The following is a 22,386-nucleotide window of genomic DNA, read 5'->3' on the forward strand; positions in this document are numbered from 1 at the left end:
TCTGACAACTGCTAATAAATGAACAGCCACAAGGGGAGGGAGGTTTCCCGGTTTTTTGTGCATCGGACACATTTTTGAAAAGTTGAAACGGAGTTGTATTTGTCGCCCGAGAATCAGGATGAGTAATGCTTGATACCAATGATGGGATTTGCTGGAAGTAGAAGGGGATCGCAGACGATGACAAAAGCTCAAATGAAAGACGAACAGAGCCCAGATGAAAAGATCCCGGGGTGAAACTAAGAAGTTGAACTCCACATGGCCAAGTTGGACGGAACAGGTGCCGGTTCAGTTCACACGGAGTGCTTTGTGTACCGATGTAACTCGGGATCACTTTGCGAGAGAAGGGAAGGGCTGATGTTTAATACAGAGTTAATATCAATTTAATGCTTGTCAGTGCTTCTCTGATTCCTGTGGCAGTGCTAATTCACTCAGGGCTCGGGCGCCGCCGCCAGATGCTCGCAGACCTTCAGTGCAGGCGGTGAGCCGAGGTGAAGCGGCGGGCAAAACTCCCCGAGAGAGAGTCAACATGGATGTGACGACCGGGGGCCACGGCTCTGAGGTCCGACTGAGAGGGGCTTCGCAGCTTTGAACAAGTGACAATGTAGGGGAACTTGATTAAGATTATGAATGCAATTAAACTAGAAACGCACTCCAAGCCACTCTTTTGCATTTCACGAAAATTACTTTAATCTACTAAATTGAAAACCTCTTAGCATTAATAATATCATTGATAGCTTTTTGCTCAACGGGACAACAAGGAACCAGCTTGTAGCACACACTAGTTATTCAAGCTCAAGAGTGTTTTTTGATAACTTTTTTTTTTAAATACGCAAAAATATACTAAATCAGCTAAACCTGATAAATAATAAACGTTTAACTCTGCATTTTTAATGTCATTTTGACACTAATTTTCAATTTTAACTTATAATTATGTACCAGGTTATGTGGATAGCAGAACACTAACATGCTGACAATCAGACGCAAGGAGAAAGTGGATTATAAATGTGTTATTAAAAATACAAAAGTTATAATTGTGTAGTTGCATTTTCCCTCCAATGTGGAGCTAGACTTTCATTATTAAGTGGTGTCAAACCTTATTACAAAATAGTCAAAAATGACTGATCAGTCTAAGTTGAGTGTGGCAAAAGAGTACAGTATATATTTACTGTCTGTGAAGTATGACTTTGATTTTGATAAATTGTAAGTCATAATTACATCCTTGTTTAATCCCATTAAATTGATTCAACGTCAGTTTTACTCTTATTTGAATTATGTGTATAATTGATGATGTAAATAGTCTCTGTCACTAATCGTATAACACTAATATCTTTAAAGGTCACATTATGAACATGGTAGATTTCCACTGTTAATTATGGCGTCATAGCTCAGACGGTAGAGTGGTTGTGAGAAGTTGTGGGTTCAATCCCAGCTCCGGATGAGATTGTGGCGTTGTGTCCCTGAGCAAGACACTTTACCCTGACTGCTCCTGATAGTTGAGCTGGTGCGCTGCGTCACAGCCTACTGCCATCAGTGTGTGATTGTGTGTGTGAATGGTTGAATGAGTAACTTTGATCTTTAAAGTATGTACTTTTTTGAGTATTGTTTTGATTGTTTAAGCGCTTAGTGACCCTGGTCTCGAAAAGCGCTATATAAATAAATATTACTTACTTACTTACTTACTTACTTAGTGAATAAGCATAGAAAAGCGCTAAATAAGTGAGAAACATAATTGAGCAAACCATCCAGTAGGGTCACGTAAACTGTTCAACCGGTGGTATATACTATACAAATAGCTTGTTTTATACTACTGCTGGTAAACTCAAAGGACAGAAAGAAGGATGGGAGGATGGACAGTAATCAGGTCATCTTAGGAGGTGAGGAGAAGGTGAAGAGGTCATGAGGATCTCTAGTCTGTCTACATCACTTCCTCGGACAGTCTTATTTAAGCATCTTAACACCAGGTTCGTTAAGAGCGTCTAAACAATTTATCAGAAACCCGTACAAAAGTGTGTTGGCAACAAAAAAGGTGGTCTACAGGGTTCTTCTGCTCTTGTTGAAGGATTTTATCTTCCATTCAAAGTATTCTAGAGATGTGTCTGATGTATTCCCTCTCCTGCCACATGTTAATGTAGGCCTGAGGTATTTTATTCCACCAAGTGCTCATTCTAAACAAAACCTAAATTAACAACGATTTTGAATTAATTCACAGTCAATTATTCCTTATTGGACCCTTGTAAACATAAAAACATAAACATTTTGAATGTAGGAGACCGGATTCTATTATTATTGGGCAAAAATAATAAAAATGAAAACATAAATATTTCATCAGCAAATCATTTTATAATTTAAACTATTTATTTCATTGTTAACTATCAAAACATAAGTCATAATGTAGAGTAGAAAAGCTAGATTAGATGACACAATAGTTTTTGTTGATAAAGAAAAGTAGCATGTTTATAATATGTACAATATTTGCTGTCAAATCTTAAACCTGTATTAATTGTTTTAAAGTGTGGCTCCTTAAACCCGACGGAACGTGCTTCGTTGCTTCGTTACCAGCGTTTTTCTCTCCATCATAAGATGTTTAACATCACAAAAAACAGCTGTGACGTCGAGCGTTAAGTGAAATAAATGGTGTCATTTACCAAACCAGCGCCGTCTGAATAGAGACGGGTGGACTGGTGACCAGTGTCATATAAACCAGTCTGCAACCAGTCAGCACAATCTGTCCCAGTGAAAGGACGGGGAGGTGCCTCTCCACGCTGCACCCACGTCACAGATAAATAATGAGGGAATAATAAACAGTAACCACCTGTCGGAGCCTGCGCACAAAGAGCCCAGGCTTTGAGAGCCCCTCATGCATGGGGAACATATTTACTCAACTCTTTTCAAGACAATGCTTTAAGTTCATCGAGTGTTTAAACAACTTTTTCAGATGATGATGTCTCGATTCATCCAGAAATAAGTGGACTGAGGTTGGTGTAAATCTGAATTAAAAAACGCTGCAGTAGTAGGTAAATATAGGGCCAAACAAAGGAAGGGGATTTGCCTCTAATATTTCAGTTCTTAAATGTCTTTAATTCAGCCAGCTGTTTTTACTGGGCCTGGCAAAGGAGCGTGGACGTGGAAAGCTTGCAAAGCTCATAGAAATTAGTCTCGGTCATCCAGAGCGGCCCATGCTTCCTGCTAACCATCTGCTTAACCTCACAAAAGGAGGATTTCAGGCAGCCGAGTAAAGGAATACTGGCCCATAAAAAAGCTTTGAAGGTCTCGTTAGTTATTGGAGGTGTAGCTTTTTTTTTGGAAGGAGGGGTGATGGAGCGCCGTGTTAACGCCTGTTTGCGCGTCCTGCGTGTGCTCGCCAGAGAAAAGACGCAGCTCTGATCTGCAAAGAATCATTTCACGGAGGCGTTCCCTTTTAATTCTCATTCCGAGGCCATTTTAGATTAAGATCGTGGAGAATTATCACTATTGGAACACGACGACGAGCCACCTTTCAGATTTTTATCTTTTTACGACAGCGGATGAATATGCTATAAATAAAGACAACGTTGACATGACAAGTTATATGTTATCCTTAATATAATATCTCGTTTTTGGATGAAACAATTAAATAACCACGATTCATTAATGTATTCCGTTAGATTTTACAATTTGCGTTTATGATACTTTTTCTGAAAACATTGCACCTGTTAGAGGCGCACGGTACGAATTTTAGATAAGAGAACAAAATTAAAATAAAACGTAACTTGATAATTTAGAAAATATAATTCATAAGTGTAGGGTATAATAATAATAGTAATGTTTCCAATTTAATTGTTTTATTTACTAAAAAAAAGGGAAATTAAAAAATATATATTTTAAAGAGAAAGATTAATATACGCAATGAGAATTAATTCAATTTTAACCATCACCTTTAAGCTAAATCAGGGAGACATATTATTTTACTTTCATATATATTATTTTACATTTAGAAAAAATGTTATTACAATTTTTTTTCGATTACTTTTCTGAACAATCCGTAGTTGACACGTAGTTTAAAAAATGTATAAATAGTATAAATTAATGGTTAAATGAAACGGAATGCGTTTTCAAAATTATTACCGCGTTTCTCAACACTAATAATATATATTTTATTATTAAATGTTAAGCTTTCAATATGATTTCATAAAATATGATTTGTGCGTGTGTGTGTGAATTTAACACGTGATATAAAATAAATGAAAAATAAAATACATGTATATGTAGACTTTTTATTTTTTAAATAGTTATTAGTGTTTTAAAAGGAAGTTTATATTCAATTGTTGCTTCTGTTCCGCGCGTGTAAAATACATTTGTTTTGGTTAATTCATACAGCAATTATGTTTTTATATTAATATATTTAAATTTAAATGTTTATTTTTCTTAGTATTTCTTTAGCAATTCACTTAGGAGAAAAGTTTGGCGCTTTATGCGTGGATCCATTGAAACGCTCCGCGGTTTCTTTCGCCTGATTTATCTGCCTGAACAGGTTTTTGTGCGTAAAGCTGACAGAACACGACGATCAGGATCCAAGTGGCTTTAATATGAGTTTTATTTGGGGGTCTCAGTGTTCGCTCATATGAATGCGTTTTAAATCAAATCACAGATGCACTTTTATTCAGCCGGTTAAAATAGCAGAACAAAACCGCCTTTAGAAATAAAGCTTTTTTTTTATTCCTCTGGGCTTTTTTAAGCCGGAGGAGGGAAGGGGAGAGAGGCCGGGGGCGCAGCTGAGGGTGACAGTTAGTTCATGGTTAACAGGATCAGGCCCGGCTCGGCCCAGGCCGCACACTTCTGCGCACAAACTCTGATATTTAACACATCTGTTAAAGCGTTTTGATAGCAGAAATCCCTTTAAGACATTATTCCATGACGAGGGTCCAGATTGAGTGTTGAAAATCCCATGAAACCCTAAAAACTGATTTACATGTGATCCAGGACGTGCGTGGACGAGCGCGTGATTTTTCTGATAAGAGTTTGCGGGAGAAAATATTTGGAATAAAGGTGATGAATTCCATATATTTCCAAAAAAGGCCTCATTAAAGCAGGGATTGTGAGGAGATGGCTCTTTAATGAGGCTGCTTGTCTCTGCCAAACACAACACGCTGAAAAGAAAGTGGTCCACACGGAGAATTGATGACTGGGGGTCTTTTGTGGGGGCCACATTGTGAGTCACTTGCTTATGAAGTCTAATGCAATCATAAATTGCGTGTGTGGACCAATCGGTGGGCCCGGGGATGCGCCATGAAAGCGACCCATGAGGAGAACTTTGTTTAGGTCCATTGTTGAGGCTGTCAGGCCCGAGAGGAGGGTCCGGGGGTGAGTGGGGGGGCCCGCCGCTATAAAGCTCCTCTCCCCTGAGTGAGCAGAGCAGAGGACTTAGCAGACTTTCACACGACCTGTTCACTCGGAGTACTTCTGAAACTTCCCTCGACTTTTTTTGAAAAGCGAACCCCGGGACCATGATGATCCCCAGCGTCATCGCGCCTCCAGCCTTCTACCCGGGCCTGTACCGGCCCAGCCTGCCCCTGCACCAGAGCTTCCCCACGCACTCCAGCTTTCTCGTGGAGGACCTGCTGCGGATAAGCCGACCCACGGCCTTCGTCAACCGGACTGTCCCGTCATCGATGCCCACCACCACCGTGACCTACAGCGGGGGTCCACTCCTGGATCGAACCCCGGTCATGACGCGCGACACCTGTTCCCCCAAAACACCCAAGGACCCGACTTTCCTTAAGTTCGGAGTCAGCGCCATCCTGGCACCTTCACCAAAGTCCGGTGAGTAACCTTTTATTTTGACACCCCAACATTCTTGATCAGGGCGAGATTTTAACCCGTTTCTTCCACAGCCTCCTGCCCCACGATCCACAGCATGCACTCCAAGATCTTCCCTCTCCCGTGTTTCGACGGGACCCTGCACCCCATATTCAGGACGCCGTATTTACCAGGTAGGTTTTTAAAATCTGACACCCCGGTTGACCCCCCTCACCCCGCTGTCATCCCCCGAATAACGTGGGGATCCCCGCTCTATACCCGGACCCACCCACTCCCTAATTAACCAATTATCCCAAATCGTCACGCTCTAAATTCGAGGCGGGGTGGTCGGTTAGAGCCCCCCATTTTGCTTCCCCGAATGGGGGGCGTTTTTTTTAGGGGGTATTTCCCTTGGCCCCGCGTTTTCCCACAGAGCCCGGGGGGCCGCGGGGCTGCTTGTAGCGGGTAACAAAAGCCCCCTCGCCACCGTGACCAATTTGGTCAGCTCCCACTGGGGCGAACCACCCACGCAACCCCAGGGAGTGACTTTTACCAGGCGGGCCGACCAGTCATGCACTAATTTCCACATTAGGGTCCATTCAGGGGTCCTCAATATTCTCACAAGACCACATAGCGCGTCCTTGTTCCGTGGTCCGCGCTAGAACCAACACACACCTAAATATGAGGTGAAAAATCCACGGAGGGGAACCCGCGTGGGTCCAAACCCTTAGGAGCCGGAGAAGGAGCTCTAGAAAGTCGCTCATAATAGAAGCTCCTTTTAAAAAGCTCACACAAAACAACTCCTGCCATGAAAAGCTTTTCGTGTTCATTTAAAGAAAATGATTTGAGGGCAAGACCCCCCCCCCCCAGGACCCCCCTCCTCTCAGGGCATCAGTATTCTGGTATGCAGTTGTGTTTAGTTTGAAAGTGTAAATCTCCCTTTGTGGCGATAATATATGGCCTTCGCCGCCTGTCCAGAGTCTTTTCTGCGTTAGTTCATTACTACACAATTACTGTTCACGCTTTATTAACTCCTCTATCCGCCCACGCAGGGTCCCTTAAAGGGATACGCTGGCTCTTTACCATACCAATGAACCCACGGAGGGGCCAATGTGCTAATTAGTCACCTCGTGCCATTTCACTCACACTAGACACGCCAGAGCCACCACTGTGACCCCAGAAGAATTCAGACCCGTCAAAGTTTAACCTGATGTTTTTTTTTTTTTTCAACAGCCTCCTCCTCGGTGGTTCCCATCCCGGGGACCTTCTCCTGGCCCCTGGCCGCCCGAGGCAAGCCCCGCAGAGGGATGCTGAGGCGCGCGGTCTTCTCGGACGTGCAGAGGAAGGCTCTGGAGAAGATGTTCCAGAAGCAGAAGTACATCAGCAAACCCGACAGGAAGAAGCTCGCCTCCAAGCTGGGACTCAAAGACTCTCAGGTTCGATCAACTGACCATAAAAAAATCTCTCCATCTTCACTCCATCCTTTACTCACCATCCCTTTTTTTTAAAACCTTCAGGTGAAAATCTGGTTCCAGAATCGCAGGATGAAGTGGAGGAACTCCAAGGAGCGAGAGCTGCTGTCCTCGGGTGGATGCCGAGAGCAGACCCTGCCCACGAAAGCGAACCCACACCCGGATCTCAGCGACGTGGGCAAGAAGTCCTCGGCGGAGGAGGAGGAGGAGGAGGACGCGTTCGGGGGCCACAGGACCTGCACGACGGGCTCCAGCATCTCCTCCCCGTCACTGTCCAGCAAGCACTCGGACTTCTCAGAGTCGGACGAAGAAGAGATAACAGTATCATAAAGTAGTTTGTCCACGAGACTGAACATGTCAGGGAGCCTCGGACTCCTGAGACTTACTTTGCTGTTTTGCACAGCTTCGTTCAATTGTACAGTATTTTGTGCAATTTTGTATGGAATTATATGCCAAGAATACCACGTTACTTTGACCTTGAATAGAGTTGTTTATTGAACAAAGATGTAGCTATTCTCTTAATAATTTATATGGATTTGTTTAATAAGTATGTTTGTAATATGTGCTGTATATATGTTGATTTCATTTTTTTGTACAAAACACCAAATAAAATTTTAAAGAAAGAATGTCGAGTGTGAAAAGATTCTAAGGAAAAACAGACATTCTAAAACCCAACCAGTGCTTTCTATTAATTATGCATTATAATCAGAAATATAAATTGAAGATACACACAACAAACATCAAACTGGACCAACTGTATAACCAAAAAACAACTTTTCTTTCCGTTATTAATGCTCGAAATAATTATGATTATCAAACGTTCTGCAGCATCAATTATGTTATTAACATTATTATTATTATTATTATTATAGCCACGGATTTTTAGTTTGAAAAAAAAAAAGTCCACCAGACTAATAATATAATTATTACTAAAGTATTAATAACAGCAATCATAAAAAAAAAAAAAAGACAACGAATACTTACAAACTAGTAAGAATTGTTTTTTAACCATGTCATGTCCGGGGCTCCTTAAAAAGTAGAATTTGGGAATTACACATATTTCGCAAAAAACTCACCATCAACTACTTTAATATTGACGGTGTTTGTTCATTTTCGAGGACCCTTTCACTTATGCATGATAAACCATAGTGCGACACTATAGTTCATCATATTTTTGAGGATCATTGTCAGATCTGCAGTCGCCATCTGAAGGCGACGTGTGAACACTGCAGAAGGAATCAATGATGAAATAAAATGAAATGTGGAATTAAAAAAAAGCACGGCTCCAGACGCTTTATTATTATTATCTTTAATGGCTTTTGTGTGGTAAAAAATAACCCAACATTTATTAGATATCCATATTTTTCAAAAAATGTCGTTCATTCAATGTTTTTTAATGCTAATGTGTATGTTTTTTAAAACATAAAAAGAAATACAATGTTTGGACAAAAGTGTTCTGAAAAACTCAGAGTACACTTAATTTGGAAGTTTGGTTGACAACTTCAATTTGATGCCACTTTTTTTGGATCACGAAAAAGCTCTCACAAGCCTCTGTATTCGACGTACCCATTGACTTTTTGTATCTTTTTCTTTGGTCAGCTTAAGGTGAAATCCAACATTCTTTTTGTGGTTTATCACTGTCTTCAAGGTGCAGAAGTCTGGGCCAAGCAGCAGGTGTTGCTCAATCAGAAGAAGGATCTTCTGCGCCCACCTTACAAGCAACAGCAAGAAAAAAAATCATTGCCTGAAGTGTGAGACAGAAAAGTGCTTTGTGATGAATGTGTTTACCTGGTGCTTCTCTGCGTGGTGTACGGGACAATGGACTGGTTTCATAGATGTATGACTCCACCTGTGGCTCTCTCCACATCCATGGGACACAATAGAAACAGACAAAGATAATTCACAACCTCTATTAGTTTAAACATCTTTAATACAAATTATAAACAACTGAATATAAATATATGTAAATATAATGTATAGCCCATTTTTATTTTTCATTCATTTAGGTTCTTATTGAGGGACCAAAAATACTCACGAAAAGAATAGAGAAGATGTTGTCCTAATAACAAGTTATAAGAAGGTACAGTGCATCCGGAAAGTATTCACAGCGCTTCACTTTTTCCACGTTTTATCTTACAGCCTTATTCCAAAATGGATTACATTCATTTTATTTCAAACAACATCCATAATGACGATGTGAAAAATTGTTGTTTTTTTATATTTTGGAAATAAAAATATAGAAATATAAAAACTGAGAAATCAGATATACAGTTGTATGAAAAAGTTTGGGCACCCCTGTACATTTTCATGATTTTCCTTAATAAATCATTGGTTGTTTGGATAAACAATTCCAGTTAAATATATCTTATAGGAGACAAACACAGTGATATTTGAGAAGTGAAATAAAGTTTATATGATTTACAGAAAGAGTGCAAGAATTATTTAAATAAAATTAGGCAAAATTACTCAATATTAATTAATATTTTCTTCAGAAATAACAGCCTCTAAACGCTTCCTTTAGCTTCCAATTAGGGTCTGGATTCTGGTGGAAGGTATTTTGGACCATTCTTCTTTACAGATCCTCTCCAGTTCAGTCAGGTTTGATGGTTTCCGAGCATGGACCGCCCGCTTTAAATCACACCATACATTTTCAATAATATTCAGGTCTGGGGACTGAGATGGCCATTCCAGAACGTTAAACTTGTTCCTCTGCATGAACGCCTTAGTAGATTTTGAGCAGTGTTTAGGATCCTTGTCTTGTTGAAAGATCCAGCCCCGGCGCAACTTTAACTTTGTTACTGATTCCTGGACATTGTTCTCCAGAATCTGCTGATATTGAGAGGAATCCATGCGCCCCTCAACTTTAACAAGATTCCCCCGTCCCTGCACTGGCCACACAGCCCCACAGCATGATGCAACCACCACCAAATTTTACTTTAGGCAGCAAGTTATTTTCTTGGAATGCTGTGTTCTTTTTTTGCCATTCATAACGCCCCTGGTTATGCCCAAATAACTCTATTTTAGTTTCATCAGTCCACAGCACCTTATTCCAAAATGAAGCTGGCTTGTCCAAATGTGCTTTAGCAAACCTCAAGCGACCCCGTTTGTGGCGTGTGCAGAGAAAAGGCTTTACTTACAATTGGCCTACTTAAATACCCTTTCTCATGATTTGACTCACCTGTGTATGGAGGTCAAGGGTCACTGAGGTTACCAAACCAATTTTGAGTTCCAATAATTAGTGCTAAAGGTATTAAATCAATAAGATATAAGGGTGCCTAAATGTATGCACATGCCTAATTTTGTTTAAATAATTCTTGTACATTTTCTGTAAATCATATAAACTTTATTTCACTTCTCAAATATCACTGTGTTTGTCTCCTATAAGATATCTTTAACTGGCTTTTTTTATCCAATCAACCAATGATTTATAAAGGAAAATCATGAAAATGTACAGGGGTGCCCAAACTTTTTCATACCACTGTAAGTATTTAAAGCCTTTGCTCAATACTTTGTTGATGCACCTTTTAAAGCAGTTACAGCCTCAAGTATTTTTGAATATGGTGCCACAAGCTTGGCACAATTATCTTTGGGCAGTTTCGACCATTCCTCTTTGCAGCACCTCTTCAACAGGTTGGATGGGAAGTGTGGGTGAACAGCCATTTTCAGATCTCACCAGAGATTTTCAACTGGATTCAAGTCATGAAGCCACTCCTTTGAGATCTTGGCCATGTGCTTAGGGTCATTTTCCTGCTGAAAGATGAGCTTTCAGCCCATTCTGAAGTCAAGAGCGCTCAGAGCGTTTTTTATCTAGGATGTCTCTAAACATTGCTGCATTCATCTTTCCCTCTATCCTGAATACAGCCAATTTCTTTTACTTGGTCTGTTTGCGCTATGACAAGCACTGTCAGCCGTGTGACCTTCTATACACAGATGCAGGCTGGTACAAATCATGTCCAATCGATTGAATCGAACACAGGTGGACTCAGATTAAGCTGAAGAAATAACATCAAGGATGAACAGCGGTAACAGAATGCACTTGAGTTCAAACTATTGATCAAATTATGAACAAATTATACAGAGACTTCTAATCCTCCAGCTTGCATGTGAACCGATGTGGCGCAATTTAGAGAAGGGGGGAGGGAGCTCGATCTTCATGCAGTGCACTGCGATGGTGAAACATCACCGGTTAACCTCATCGCCCACGATTTGGAGGAAAGACGGGTCTCCTGTGGCCTCCAAAAACTCTCTGACGGCCGGTAGAAGCTCTCGGAAGGCCATACAACCTGAAAAACGTAAACCCTTACAATTGACATTATCACTTGTCTTTTCACACAGTCAGGAGCTTTCAGCCTTTATTGTAGTGGCCCACTGGACTTGAAGTGTCAGGGCAGAGATGAAGTGATGTGTTGGAAATAGAAAAACAATCGTAACCACATTCCATCATAAATAACCATTATTTTTATTCAATCACAATAACTTAAGACGAGTACAGTGATATCAGTTTGAATTCTTGGAGCCCTGGACAGACCAGCGATGGCAAAACTGCATCAATCTGTTCTGATTATAAAGAGACTGTACACAAAATATTAATTTTCAAGTAAGGTAACAAAACAGCTAGAAAATTGTCGTTCAAAAATGCTGAAAGATAATTAGCTATTTACAAAAGTTATGTTACATATCAAAATGTACACAGCAAACATTCATGGATCTCATACGTAATAAACTGACAGGCAGGAATAGAACTCTCTTGTGCTCGCGACAACTGTGGAGAACACGGATGGACAAAAAAAAAAAAGTCAGTTTCAAAACAGGTTCATGCTATAGGCAGTGCTGGTAACCATTCGGGGGTCAAAAAACACACCTTAACGTTGCATAGGATTGATGACGAGAAACACTAGAGGACGCTGTGCTGGACTGACTCCCCAATTCAACATTTTTTCATCTTCAAGCCACAGAAATGATGGAACCGCTGCACGACATCATTCAACCACGAGTCAGAATCACTATAAACAAAGCAGCAGTAGATCTAGTGTGATGAGAGAAGGATGAGGTATAAATTATTCTTTTACCGTCTCATCCCAGCCAGCACCGTTTTTATATTATTATTCTCACCAGCTAGTGGTCCTCGTATATACACCAGCTTCTCAGCACCATGCATTCATGTGGATGTAGAACCGACACACGTGTGATATGATGACGTCATATATATCATATATATATATCGACGCTGAGCCCTCAAGAGTTTGGAACAGCTATGAAGCGAGAGGCGTATAAAAAGAGTAAGGCATAATAAGGATTCAGTCCAAGATATTTGTGCTACAACAGCCAGCGAGGGCCAAATGTGCGAGGAGATACTGAACGTTCATGATCGTGAAAGAAAACACACAGGAGGTGCCATTTTGAAATCACACGGACCTTCTATTTCTGGATAAAGAGAAACTGCCACAGGGAATGTTTAATAACCAGTTTCTGCCTTTTCCTCTTTTGAATGACTTATGAAATGTTGCTCTTTTGGTCGAGCAAAGTCATCTTTTTCACAGCTTCAAAGCTAAACAACAACGTAAGGAGCAGTGTGTAAATCATTTATATATATGTATATATAAACATGAATATGTAATCGTCAAGAGATCATTTAAACAATACTTTTAAATATTTAACGGCACTCATGGTTAACTGTTTGCTAAGAGAATAATTCAAAATATGATGAAGAATGTAGCTTCTAACAGCACTAAATGAACATGTAAACAATGTTAAAAGCTCAAACATTAACATTTAACTCAACTAAATCGAGGACTGTCCAACTTTACGTCGGCTTGTAAATATTGTTGAGTTACACTGAGGGTCACTGCACCTGTGACTGTTACTGACTGAAGCCAGTAAAACTTAAATAATACTCAAGTATAAATCTTCAGTCAGTTACCTTCAGCGCCCGATGAAAACTGAATGTCATTTAAGCGTCACAAGATCAGGCAGCGACTGAAAAACTAAACATTTCCCTTTTTTTTTATAATCAAAAAACGTAGCATTTCCATCCAGCTACAGACCATATGTCTCCACCTGCTGGTGGCTCGTGTGTACTGCAACAGGTCGTGACGACGGTGATAAGCCTCTGAACACTGACAGGATGTGCTTTTCTCTCCAAAGTCTCCGGACAGAGGAGCAGCGGGCCACTGCGGTGTAGAACACAAATACAAAATAACACAGTGCAGGAGGAACGTCCGTCGCCACTCGTCTTTTCTTTCTAAACTTAAATCTCTGAGCGTTCGGGTAACCAGCACCCAAACCCCGGCGGCTGCATCATGTGCGACTCCTGGTTCCTCCACAGACGGATCACAGGGTGGACTCCAGCGATGAGTCCAGGAGGTCGTCCTGGTGGCTGTTGCTGTTGGAGTCGCTGTCGTAGCTCTGCGGGCTGGACGACGTGGCCGCCTCCTTCAGACGCATCAGCATGTTCATCTGAGGAGCCAGAAGGTGGCGTCAGTCAAACATCGGTCATCGCTGACATCCATGTTCTTCTCACCAGTGGGTCGGCGTCGCTGTCGCTCTGCGGCGGCTCTTTTCGGACTCCCTCCCTCGGGGCGGAGTAGCCGTCGAACCCCACGTCCTCGGGCCGGAGCTGCAGCAGAGGGGGCCACTCGGCCGGGGCGGGCGTGGCCGACCAGGGGAAGGTGTCGATCACCCAGGCGGCGGGGTCTTCCCACGCTGCCCTGCGGCCGTACAGCTATACACACCAGCAAGAGTTAGTGTGAGGAACTTCATGTGGGGGTGTGAGTTTCTCACCTGCAGCCCCTCTCTGACGGCCTCCAGGGTGTACGGGATGATGGAGTAGTTCCAGAGGTCAGTGAACCAGACCCTGGATCCCTCCACGTCCATGGGACACGACAGGAACAGACGAGGTCCTACAGAGGAGACGTCATTGCTGTTAGTCAACCTTCACTAGCAGGGTTACAAGTAGGGGTGTGTATTGGTAAGAGTCCGGCAGTATCACGATACAGGGGAAACATATTATGATAATGTATCAACACGTTTATACTTGTAGTATATTTGTAGTATTGTCCAAGTACTCTGGAGATGCAGAATTTACAGACCAAATGACTCTTGACGAACTGTATTCATTTGTTTTTAAACCTAAATATGTTCAAACGGCTTTAAAAGCTGATGGAGTCGACTGTATCCTCCTGTCCTCAGTCATTGCAGAGATTTCGCAGGATTTCATTGCTCCTTTTTTTGGCGAGTTACTTTAAAATATTATCTCAGTTATAGTTACTAGTTACTTTTTTCAAAAGTAACTCAGTTACTTTAAGCGACTTGTTTCCTTTAACTAGTAACTAGGAGAAGTATTTTGAAAAGGAAAATTTGCCAACTGCATGGGCCAGTGTAAGTTTTGATGCTGAGATTAAACAATTCAGACAAAATACAAAAGGTCAGCAGAGAACGTAATGACTGATGCCATCTAGCGGCTGGATGTTTAATTGCAACACATAAATCAACAAATATAATATATATAACGACACAAATTATTTTATCTTATTATTTTGAACGATGTTAAAAAAAGATTTAAAGGCCAAAATTAATAAATGAAAAAGAAATGTAATGTAATGTGAACAAGAAAACCCAGTGATGTTTAATATCAATAGAGTATCATGAGGAAAAAATGCTTCTTTTTTTTTAAATAACTATAATTATTATTTATAAAATATTTAAGTGAACCAATCTTCCTACAGCCCTCATATCAAGGACGTTGTATTCGCACACATGTTGTCTTCTCACCAATTGTGACGTCTGAAGAGCTGTGTGTCTCCAGGAAGCGGTTCAGATGATGCCAGACCCGCGGGATCCATTCGATGACCTTCACCAGCTCAAGGTTGCGAGTCCGACTGCCGATCTCCACCTCGATCAGCTTCCTCCTCAGGTAGCGACCCAGAAACCCTTTCACCGGCTCCATGTGGTTGGCACACAGCACCCACCTGGTCGTGAACACGGCCAACACGAGAGTTCAACTAGATCCAGGACTGCAGTTTAGAACATTGTGCCAGAGTTGACTTTGTTACCTGAAGTTGTGATGAAGCTGCAGGTTGGGTGCCGAGGAAGTGGCTTGACTCATGGTGCCGATGATGAAGGGACTGATGGAAGAAAAAAGGGTTGATGTGGTTGCACTTTAAACAAAGCATAATAGGCTGCATTTTTTGGGATTAAACCTTAAACTATATTACTGTTAAAATAACTATAACAATCTCAGATGTAGCCCTGCGACAGACTGGCGTCTTTTCCAGGGTGTCCCCTGCCTCCTGCCCTATGATAGTGGGATAGGCTCCAGTCTCCCCGCGACCCCGGTAAAGGATAAAACGGTAGATAATGAATGAATGAATGTCAAATGTCGATTAGAAGTAAGTAGTGTGTGAGAAAACAATATTATGCTAGTCATGTGAAGAAACTTTGACGAAATATATATGACACAATACTTATAAAAGGAGATGAAATTTGGATAAAATGTAACAAAAATGTTGAAAAAAAAAAAGAAAAGACACAAAATCTCATCTCAAGGTGATACTGGAAAAAAAACCCCAGTATTTCCTTCAAGCTGACACAGTTAAAAGGTGGTCATAATGTGTCTGTTAATCCTTGCATTGTTGTGTGTGAGCTTCTGAACTGACCAGTGCTGGAAGCTGCAGTTGAAGACGCCGTTGAAGATTTCTCCCAGGGAGCTGATGTGGTGCAGGTTGTCCAGGATGACCACTAGAGGGCTCTCCACCCCCGCGACTCCGCTGCACTGGTCAGCTAGACCTGCCAGATACTGACGCAGCTCCTGGCAGACAAATCACAGGTTTCAACATCTCAACAAACATCTTTTCACAGACAACAACAAATGAAGGCTGAACTCGCCCCACCTTGCTGGACTTGTGGTCGACGTTGAAGGTGACCACAGCGTTGGGGGTGAGGATCCGGCCCTCCAGGGCGAGGAGATGCAGAGCCAGCTGGTTGGCCAGGTGAGTCTTCCCTGTGCCGCTGGGCCCGGAGAGGATGACGCGTCTGTGTTCTCTCAGCAGGGAGATATAACGCTGCAGCATCTGCTTCGGGATGAGTGTGTCGAACACCAGCGAGTCCACGCTGCCACTGCGAACACCTGCACACACACACACACACACACACATTAGATCAGGGACTCAGTGCTTAAACTTGTTCTATTGCTGGATAGAACGAGTTAAAGTTAGTTAAGGTAAGGTAAAACTTTATTGAACACTTGTCATTTTCAGGTTTTCTGTAGGATAATTTTGATATGAAACAAATACATATTTATCTACTACTTCATTCTATATTTGTTTGCCTTTTTTGTACATGTTGTTTTGTATAAGACGAACAAGCAGAATAGAGAATTAAACCAGGAGATAACTGGACTGTGCCATCTAGTGTTGAAAAAAGTGCACTGCAGAGAAATTACATGCTGGCGCCTAACGTGCTTACGCCAAATATTCAATTAAATTGAGAAGCCTAATTGGCTGTAATTGGGCATAAAATGTATTATAGGGGTGTGTGGCAAGAACTTGGCGACACATACGTATTAAGATACAGGGGCAAGTTTATGTAGGAACAAGGATATATTTTGTAGTACTACACAAGTACTTGATTCAGGTTTGACCCTTGGAAATATTTACTTTAATTGGTTTTGAAACCAAAATATGCCCAAACATAAACTTTAAACGCTACTAGAGTCAACTGTATTGGGACTCTTGTCCCCAGTCATCACCAGGAGTTCACAGGATTATAATTTTTTTTTAAACTGCGGATGCGGAGGAAGTCATGATTTCTGCCATCTAGCGGCTGGAAGTTTAATTGCAATATAAAAATCTGAACTCTGAACTCTGAAAATTTGCTTAGAATATGATATATATACACGGTACCGTGAAAAAATCTATTTCGATATAGTAGTAATATCAATTTTTGTTGCTGACATAGAAGACAACCATTTTATGTTTGTGTTTCCTTAACTTTCCACGTGAGCAGCCTCTGTGTTTGTACCTTTCAGCTGGATGTTGATGGTGTTGCTGTCGCCCACCAGGTAGCCGCAGGGCAGGAGCTCAGGTGTCTGAGCGGCGCTGGAGCTGCTGGGTCGGTGGATCTCCCCGATGTTGTAGCCCTCCACGCTGTCTGAGCTCAGGCCCAGCTGACTCACAGGGTCCACGTGGGTGATGTACTCCTGTTACAACAACACAATATTTAAGCTTGTTAACAGGGGTCACACTTCTGACTCTGATCATGGTGGAGCAGGTTAGTTTAGGTAGAACAGGTGATCCAAGCTTTAGTTTGAATTGAAAGTCCAATACTCTATCTTCAAACACTGCTCCGAAGTCAGAGCTTTTCCTCATGATACATTCACTGATAAGAAAACACCTGGCAAGATCATAATAAACCTAAATAAGTTTGCATTTATCACTATATCATGATAGAAGTTGGACTTTTAACCTATATGTTCTACATAATCTTGGGCTCTAATGAACTGAGACTGAGAGGAGACACAGTTAGATAATGTTTATTTTACAGATTTTTTCACTGGTGACAAAAATGTTTGCGTTACAGAGGTTTGGTTTCCAGTGTGACTGTTAACTTTCCCTGAATTACACCAGGATTTATTTTGGTAGTTATAATAATAATTGTCACATAATTTTTGGATTTTCATTTTTACTGTCCTTGAACGCACCACTCCAGAACTGAAGAAAGACAAGACTTTAATATATATATATATATATATATATATATATATATAATATAATATAATATATATAGTACACAATGTAAGGAATGCTACTGCTGCAGTAGTGTGTTAATTTGTTGTAATCGGGGAGTATTAGGAACTAGCAAACCTTAGTAAGTTCTACTCTTCCGTCAAGAGGCTGCATCAACAAAACATCACCTTGAAAAGACGTCGTACGACTCCGTCCAGAACGTCCCACTTGGTTTTCCCGCTGACGCCGATGCAGCCGATCAGGAAGTGGCGAGCTCGTCCATCCTGCTTTGACGGTCACAAACCTCATGAGGTCAAGTTCAGCAACGACAATGTCGGGGGTCAGACGTCTCACCTCGGTCCACTGGGTTTCCTCTAGGCTGACCACGATCTTCACGTGCCGCCCCTCCTTCCTCATCCCTCCTTCTCCAGTGTCATCCAGCAGCATGTCTGCGGACACAGAGGGTGTTTAACCATGGATTCATGACGAGTCAGCAACTCATCTCTTACCCAAACTGGTGGACTCGCTGGTGGTGAGGTTGAGGCTGTGCTGGGAGAGTCCGGGCCCCGGGGCCTGACCGTGTGTGTGAGGCGGAGGAGAAGAAGTCACGGAGGCGGGAGATCCCGTCCTGCTGCCCTGAGTCTCCAGCTTCAGACGATCGTTCTCCACCTTCAGCTTCTCGATCTCCAGCTGCACACAAGGACGGATGAGTCTCAGCAGGAACACTCTGACGACAGACAGATCAGTGTCGCGGCGGCTTCATGGCACCTGCATACGGTTCATGGCTTCCCGGAGCTGATCCAGCTGATGCGCCGAGCTGAGCGCCTCCAGACGGATGTCCGTCAGCTTCATCTCCTTCTCCCGGAGCTCGCTGCGCAGCTGCATCACCGTCTCCGCCTCGCTGTCCAAACACTCCGACAGTCTGCGTTGATGGAGGAGAAACTTGTCAAGTCACCGCTAAACCCACGGATGACGGCGTCTGACGCTGAGACCTACATGCTGCTGGAGTGTGTGTTCCTGAGCAACAGACTCGAGGAGGTGCCGTTGTGAGGCAGCTTGGGCGACGACGGCAGCGACGAGTCGGTCATCTCCTCGATGTCAGAGTGAGAAGAAGCAGATTTGGGAGATTTCTTCTTGCCGAAGGCTTGTTTGAAAGAGCTGCGGAGCTGAAACACATCAAGAGAAAACATGAAGTGTGAGTTGGATGGACTGAAGGGTCTTCAGACAAGGAACAAGGATCGTGCCAGGAGGAGCAGGGAAGTATCTGCGGGATATAAAGAGGCTTAAAGAGAGAAGGTGAATTGACTATGGCTCATAATAATCATGTTTATAAACCAGCTGTTAAAAATATGTCATCATTGTTTGGACTGGATTTTTGAAATCAATCAATTGAGTGTTTGAAGAGTGGCATTGCATGCCTATTTTATTACTTTAGCACTTTGTATTTTTGAATTAATATACAGTGATGAAGGAATGAATATTGAATTTATCATTTTTGTTTGTTAATTAACTCGGTGGGTTTACAAGATCATTTTTACTTTTACTTCAATGCTTAATTGTAGCATAAATCTACTTTATCTACTTCACCACTGTAGCAGTTAAACAACTCAAGTGCAAAATATAAACAAATCTATAAAGAGAAAATTATAAAAGAGTTTAATTTGACAACGTTTACTATTTTGCAGCATTTCCTTCCTTTTCGTAAATCCATATTGTAATCTCCCCCGTTTGGATCAGGATAATAACCTGTTTTTGTTTGTTTTGTTTTTTTTCAAACAAAGTTATCCAGATCCTATTGAAATGTTTTCAACAACACAATCAAGATTAAAAGTAGGATTGGATTACAAGATTCAATATAATAACTCAAATCCAGTCAGATTACATTTGAACAACTGGCTAATTGAGATTTAAGCACCAGTAAAACAATGTGAAGTGACTGCAAGTATATCAATAGTATGTAAATAAAAACGTTACTATGAGCCATGTCAAAGTTCACGAAGGTGCTGAAGAAGAACTTAAGAAGGGGAGTAAGAGGGATAAGATTAGTTGAAAGAGGGCAGAGAGGTCGTCGGCTCGGTTCCTCTCAGTTGCTGCTCTTACCTCATAGACCTGCCACATGAAGCGAAGCCAAGGAAGACAGAGAGACAAAACAATGTTCACGAGGGTTGGAGGTGTGTTAGTGTGTTAAGATTAGACCCCCTTCTCCCTCCAACCGACTTTTATGTGACTTCCAGCCAGCTGCCAGCTAATGCTACCCCAGGTCCTGGTGCAGTCCATTACAGGACCCCTATGGACTCTACGCCAAGCACACACAAAGAAGCGCCAGCATGTGACGCATCTTATCTACACAAACGCCGGTGCCTCGGCACACATAGACACATAAACTCAAAGACTGTTTATTATCACTTCCAGCTAATGCAAGGAACTCAAGTTGAAGCACCACCACACGCAACTAGAGACAACATCTGAGCGCCACAGGAAACAGCCTACTTCGTCGTCTGGGACTTGTCCAGCCGTGCATGAGAAGGTCTTGGGAAGTAAATAGAATAGCAGAAACTGATGAATAAATATCAGGTAATGAATCAGGTTAGAAGAGTTATACTAGGGGAACACTAAAACACACATCTTTAGTCACTAACTACCTGCAGGTACGAGTGTTGACAAGAACAATGAAACTGTGATGTAGTGATGGGGCTTCACGAAACACTGTGTCGTTTTTCAGAGCTCAGTAGGTGGCGCTCTCAGTTCAAAATTACCATAAGGTTTCATTGTTTTTCATAGATTGAAGAGCACAGTGTAACCTAGTGGTATTTAAAATAAGGAGTTTGTTTCATGAAGCCACAGCATCCCATAAATAAAGTGTTTTACTTTAACTTTTACGTCAATTGTATCATCTATTAAACACTACATCAACCATCAGCACTGATCATGATTCTCGCTGAAAACGTGTTAAAACAAAATAAATTGAAAGTGAGTTGAAATTGAAATTGTTAACACAGCCATGTGAGAGAAAACTATTCTAAGTACCAGTTTAAGTCACCCAAACACATCTATTAATGTCCGGAATCTATTCACCTTTTCTCCGGAAAAATTGGACTGAAGAGGAAACAAACATGAGTCACTCATCAACCACCAGGCATTACTCGAATCATTTACGTTTTGTGTATTCCAGGCTCGTTTCTTACCCAATTCTTTTTGTTCTTCTTCTTGTTTTTGGCGTCGGCGTCCATGTTGGAGCCCACACTGGAGTGACTGGTGGCGCTGGCGATGCTGCTCACGCTGTCGGACGAGTGCTGCCTTCTGATGCGGAGGTCTGGCTGTGCATTGTGCTGATGCTGAGAACTGCCGTTGGTTCCGGCTGAAAGATGAACAGGTCGACGTGTCGGTTATTGTGGTAGCATTTACAGGAATGCAGGTCAATCCCAGCTACTTGGGGCAACTGACACAAGCAACGATTTCCACACCGACTTGAGGCTGCTGTTCATTAAAATACACCTTTATCTGCAACTCAAATATACCTAAAAAACTGGTTCTGCAGGTTTGTTTCGTCCGTACCTGTTCTGTCGCCTTTAGTTGCGAGCTCTGGTGTGTTGATGACGCCGTTGATGGCGGCCTGAGTGACCGCGTTCTGCTTCTTCAGCAGCTCGATGGTCTTCCTCAGGTCGTTGAGTTCAGAGTCCTGCCACAGACACCGAGGTGAGACACGAGAAGGTGTAGGACGACAAGATGACGGCGACTCCTCACCTTCTGTTCTGCTGTGAGAGTCAAGCTCTTCAGTCTGATGGTCATGTTGCCCAGACTCTGCTCAAACGCTGCCACCAAGTGAGCCTGTGGGCGAGAGAAGTTTGTAGTTATTCCCATAACAGAAGCTCCCGTCATGCATTCATGTCCCATGATGCACTGCAACAAATGTTGAAGTTGTTATAAAAGGTAACAGCATACATATAAAATGTATTTTGACACGGATACAAACAACAAAGATATATAGTCGACTGACAAACAACTAAAAATGTTTAGTTTGTGTAATATTTTGAAACTACATAAACTAAAATATTTAGTTCAGTAACTGATAATTATGATTTAGATGCTGTGTTGCAAATACAAGACCTTCAATTTGGAGAGTTCTAATACCTCAACATTTCCACCTCTTGTACTCATGTTCTTTTACTGTGTGGAGTGATTTGCTGCTGCTGTAGATCCTCCTCAGCCTCGAGGGGGGCTTCACACAAGTCTCTCGTCATTCATCATGTGCAGTCTACCATTAAACTCTGGGTAAGACCACCTCATTCACTCTGTCAGACCCCCTGCTGCTGCCTGCTCGTCTTTCAACAAACGCATCACACCTTCAGCTTCAATCCACAAACGGAACAATCCTTGTCCGCTGTAATATAACACTTCGACCCTAATCTGTAATCCAG

At 42.0% G+C, this 22,386-nt stretch overlaps 2 protein-coding genes across 4 annotated transcripts in view; one reads left to right on the forward strand and one right to left on the reverse strand.

Moving 5' to 3' along the window:
* Positions 1–5,352: 5,352 nt before the first annotated feature.
* dbx1a (developing brain homeobox 1a) lies at positions 5,353–7,656 on the forward strand. The gene is made up of 4 exons (XM_087794331.1): positions 5,353–5,799; positions 5,871–5,969; positions 7,009–7,211; positions 7,293–7,656. The coding sequence occupies exons 1-4, from the start codon at positions 5,484–5,486 to the stop codon at positions 7,575–7,577; spliced, it is 903 nt and encodes a 300-aa protein (XP_087650457.1). The 5' UTR covers positions 5,353–5,483; the 3' UTR covers positions 7,578–7,656.
* A 4,026-nt stretch (positions 7,657–11,682) lies between these two features.
* nav2a (neuron navigator 2a) overlaps positions 11,683–22,386 on the reverse strand; it is an 88,056-nt gene continuing 77,352 nt past the window's right edge. For 2 of the 3 annotated variants that reach the window (XM_087794327.1, XM_087794328.1), the window contains 17 exons: positions 21,713–21,796; positions 21,524–21,647; positions 21,154–21,326; positions 21,044–21,064; positions 18,965–19,134; positions 18,737–18,890; positions 18,478–18,658; positions 18,323–18,417; positions 18,157–18,255; positions 17,265–17,442; positions 16,136–16,371; positions 15,902–16,053; positions 15,299–15,370; positions 15,018–15,214; positions 14,028–14,146; positions 13,768–13,968; positions 11,683–13,703 (listed from right to left, as the gene is read on the reverse strand). In XM_087794327.1, the coding sequence (XP_087650453.1) occupies positions 13,578–13,703; positions 13,768–13,968; positions 14,028–14,146; positions 15,018–15,214; positions 15,299–15,370; positions 15,902–16,053; positions 16,136–16,371; positions 17,265–17,442; positions 18,157–18,255; positions 18,323–18,417; positions 18,478–18,658; positions 18,737–18,890; positions 18,965–19,134; positions 21,044–21,064; positions 21,154–21,326; positions 21,524–21,647; positions 21,713–21,796 (2,382 nt within the window). In that variant the 3' untranslated portion in view covers positions 11,683–13,577. The remainder of the gene's footprint in view (positions 13,704–13,767; positions 13,969–14,027; positions 14,147–15,017; positions 15,215–15,298; positions 15,371–15,901; positions 16,054–16,135; positions 16,372–17,264; positions 17,443–18,156; positions 18,256–18,322; positions 18,418–18,477; positions 18,659–18,736; positions 18,891–18,964; positions 19,135–21,043; positions 21,065–21,153; positions 21,327–21,523; positions 21,648–21,712; positions 21,797–22,386) is intronic. The other variant, XM_087794329.1, reaches the window with a different exon arrangement.

The sequence above is a fragment of the Callionymus lyra genome, chromosome 6 (genome assembly GCF_982586985.1).
Source record: "Callionymus lyra chromosome 6, fCalLyr1.hap1.1, whole genome shotgun sequence".
Classification (NCBI taxonomy): Eukaryota; Metazoa; Chordata; class Actinopteri; order Syngnathiformes; family Callionymidae; genus Callionymus; species Callionymus lyra.

Coding starts and splice junctions, on each gene's coding strand:
- dbx1a (XM_087794331.1), top strand. CDS start 5,484: ATGATGATCCCCAGCGTCATCGCGCCTCCAGCCTTCTACCCGGGCCTG. Junction 5,800..5,870: donor GGCACCTTCACCAAAGTCCG/GTGAGTAACCTT, acceptor TTTCTTCCACAG/CCTCCTGCCCCACGATCCAC. Junction 7,212..7,292: donor TGGGACTCAAAGACTCTCAG/GTTCGATCAACT, acceptor TAAAACCTTCAG/GTGAAAATCTGGTTCCAGAA.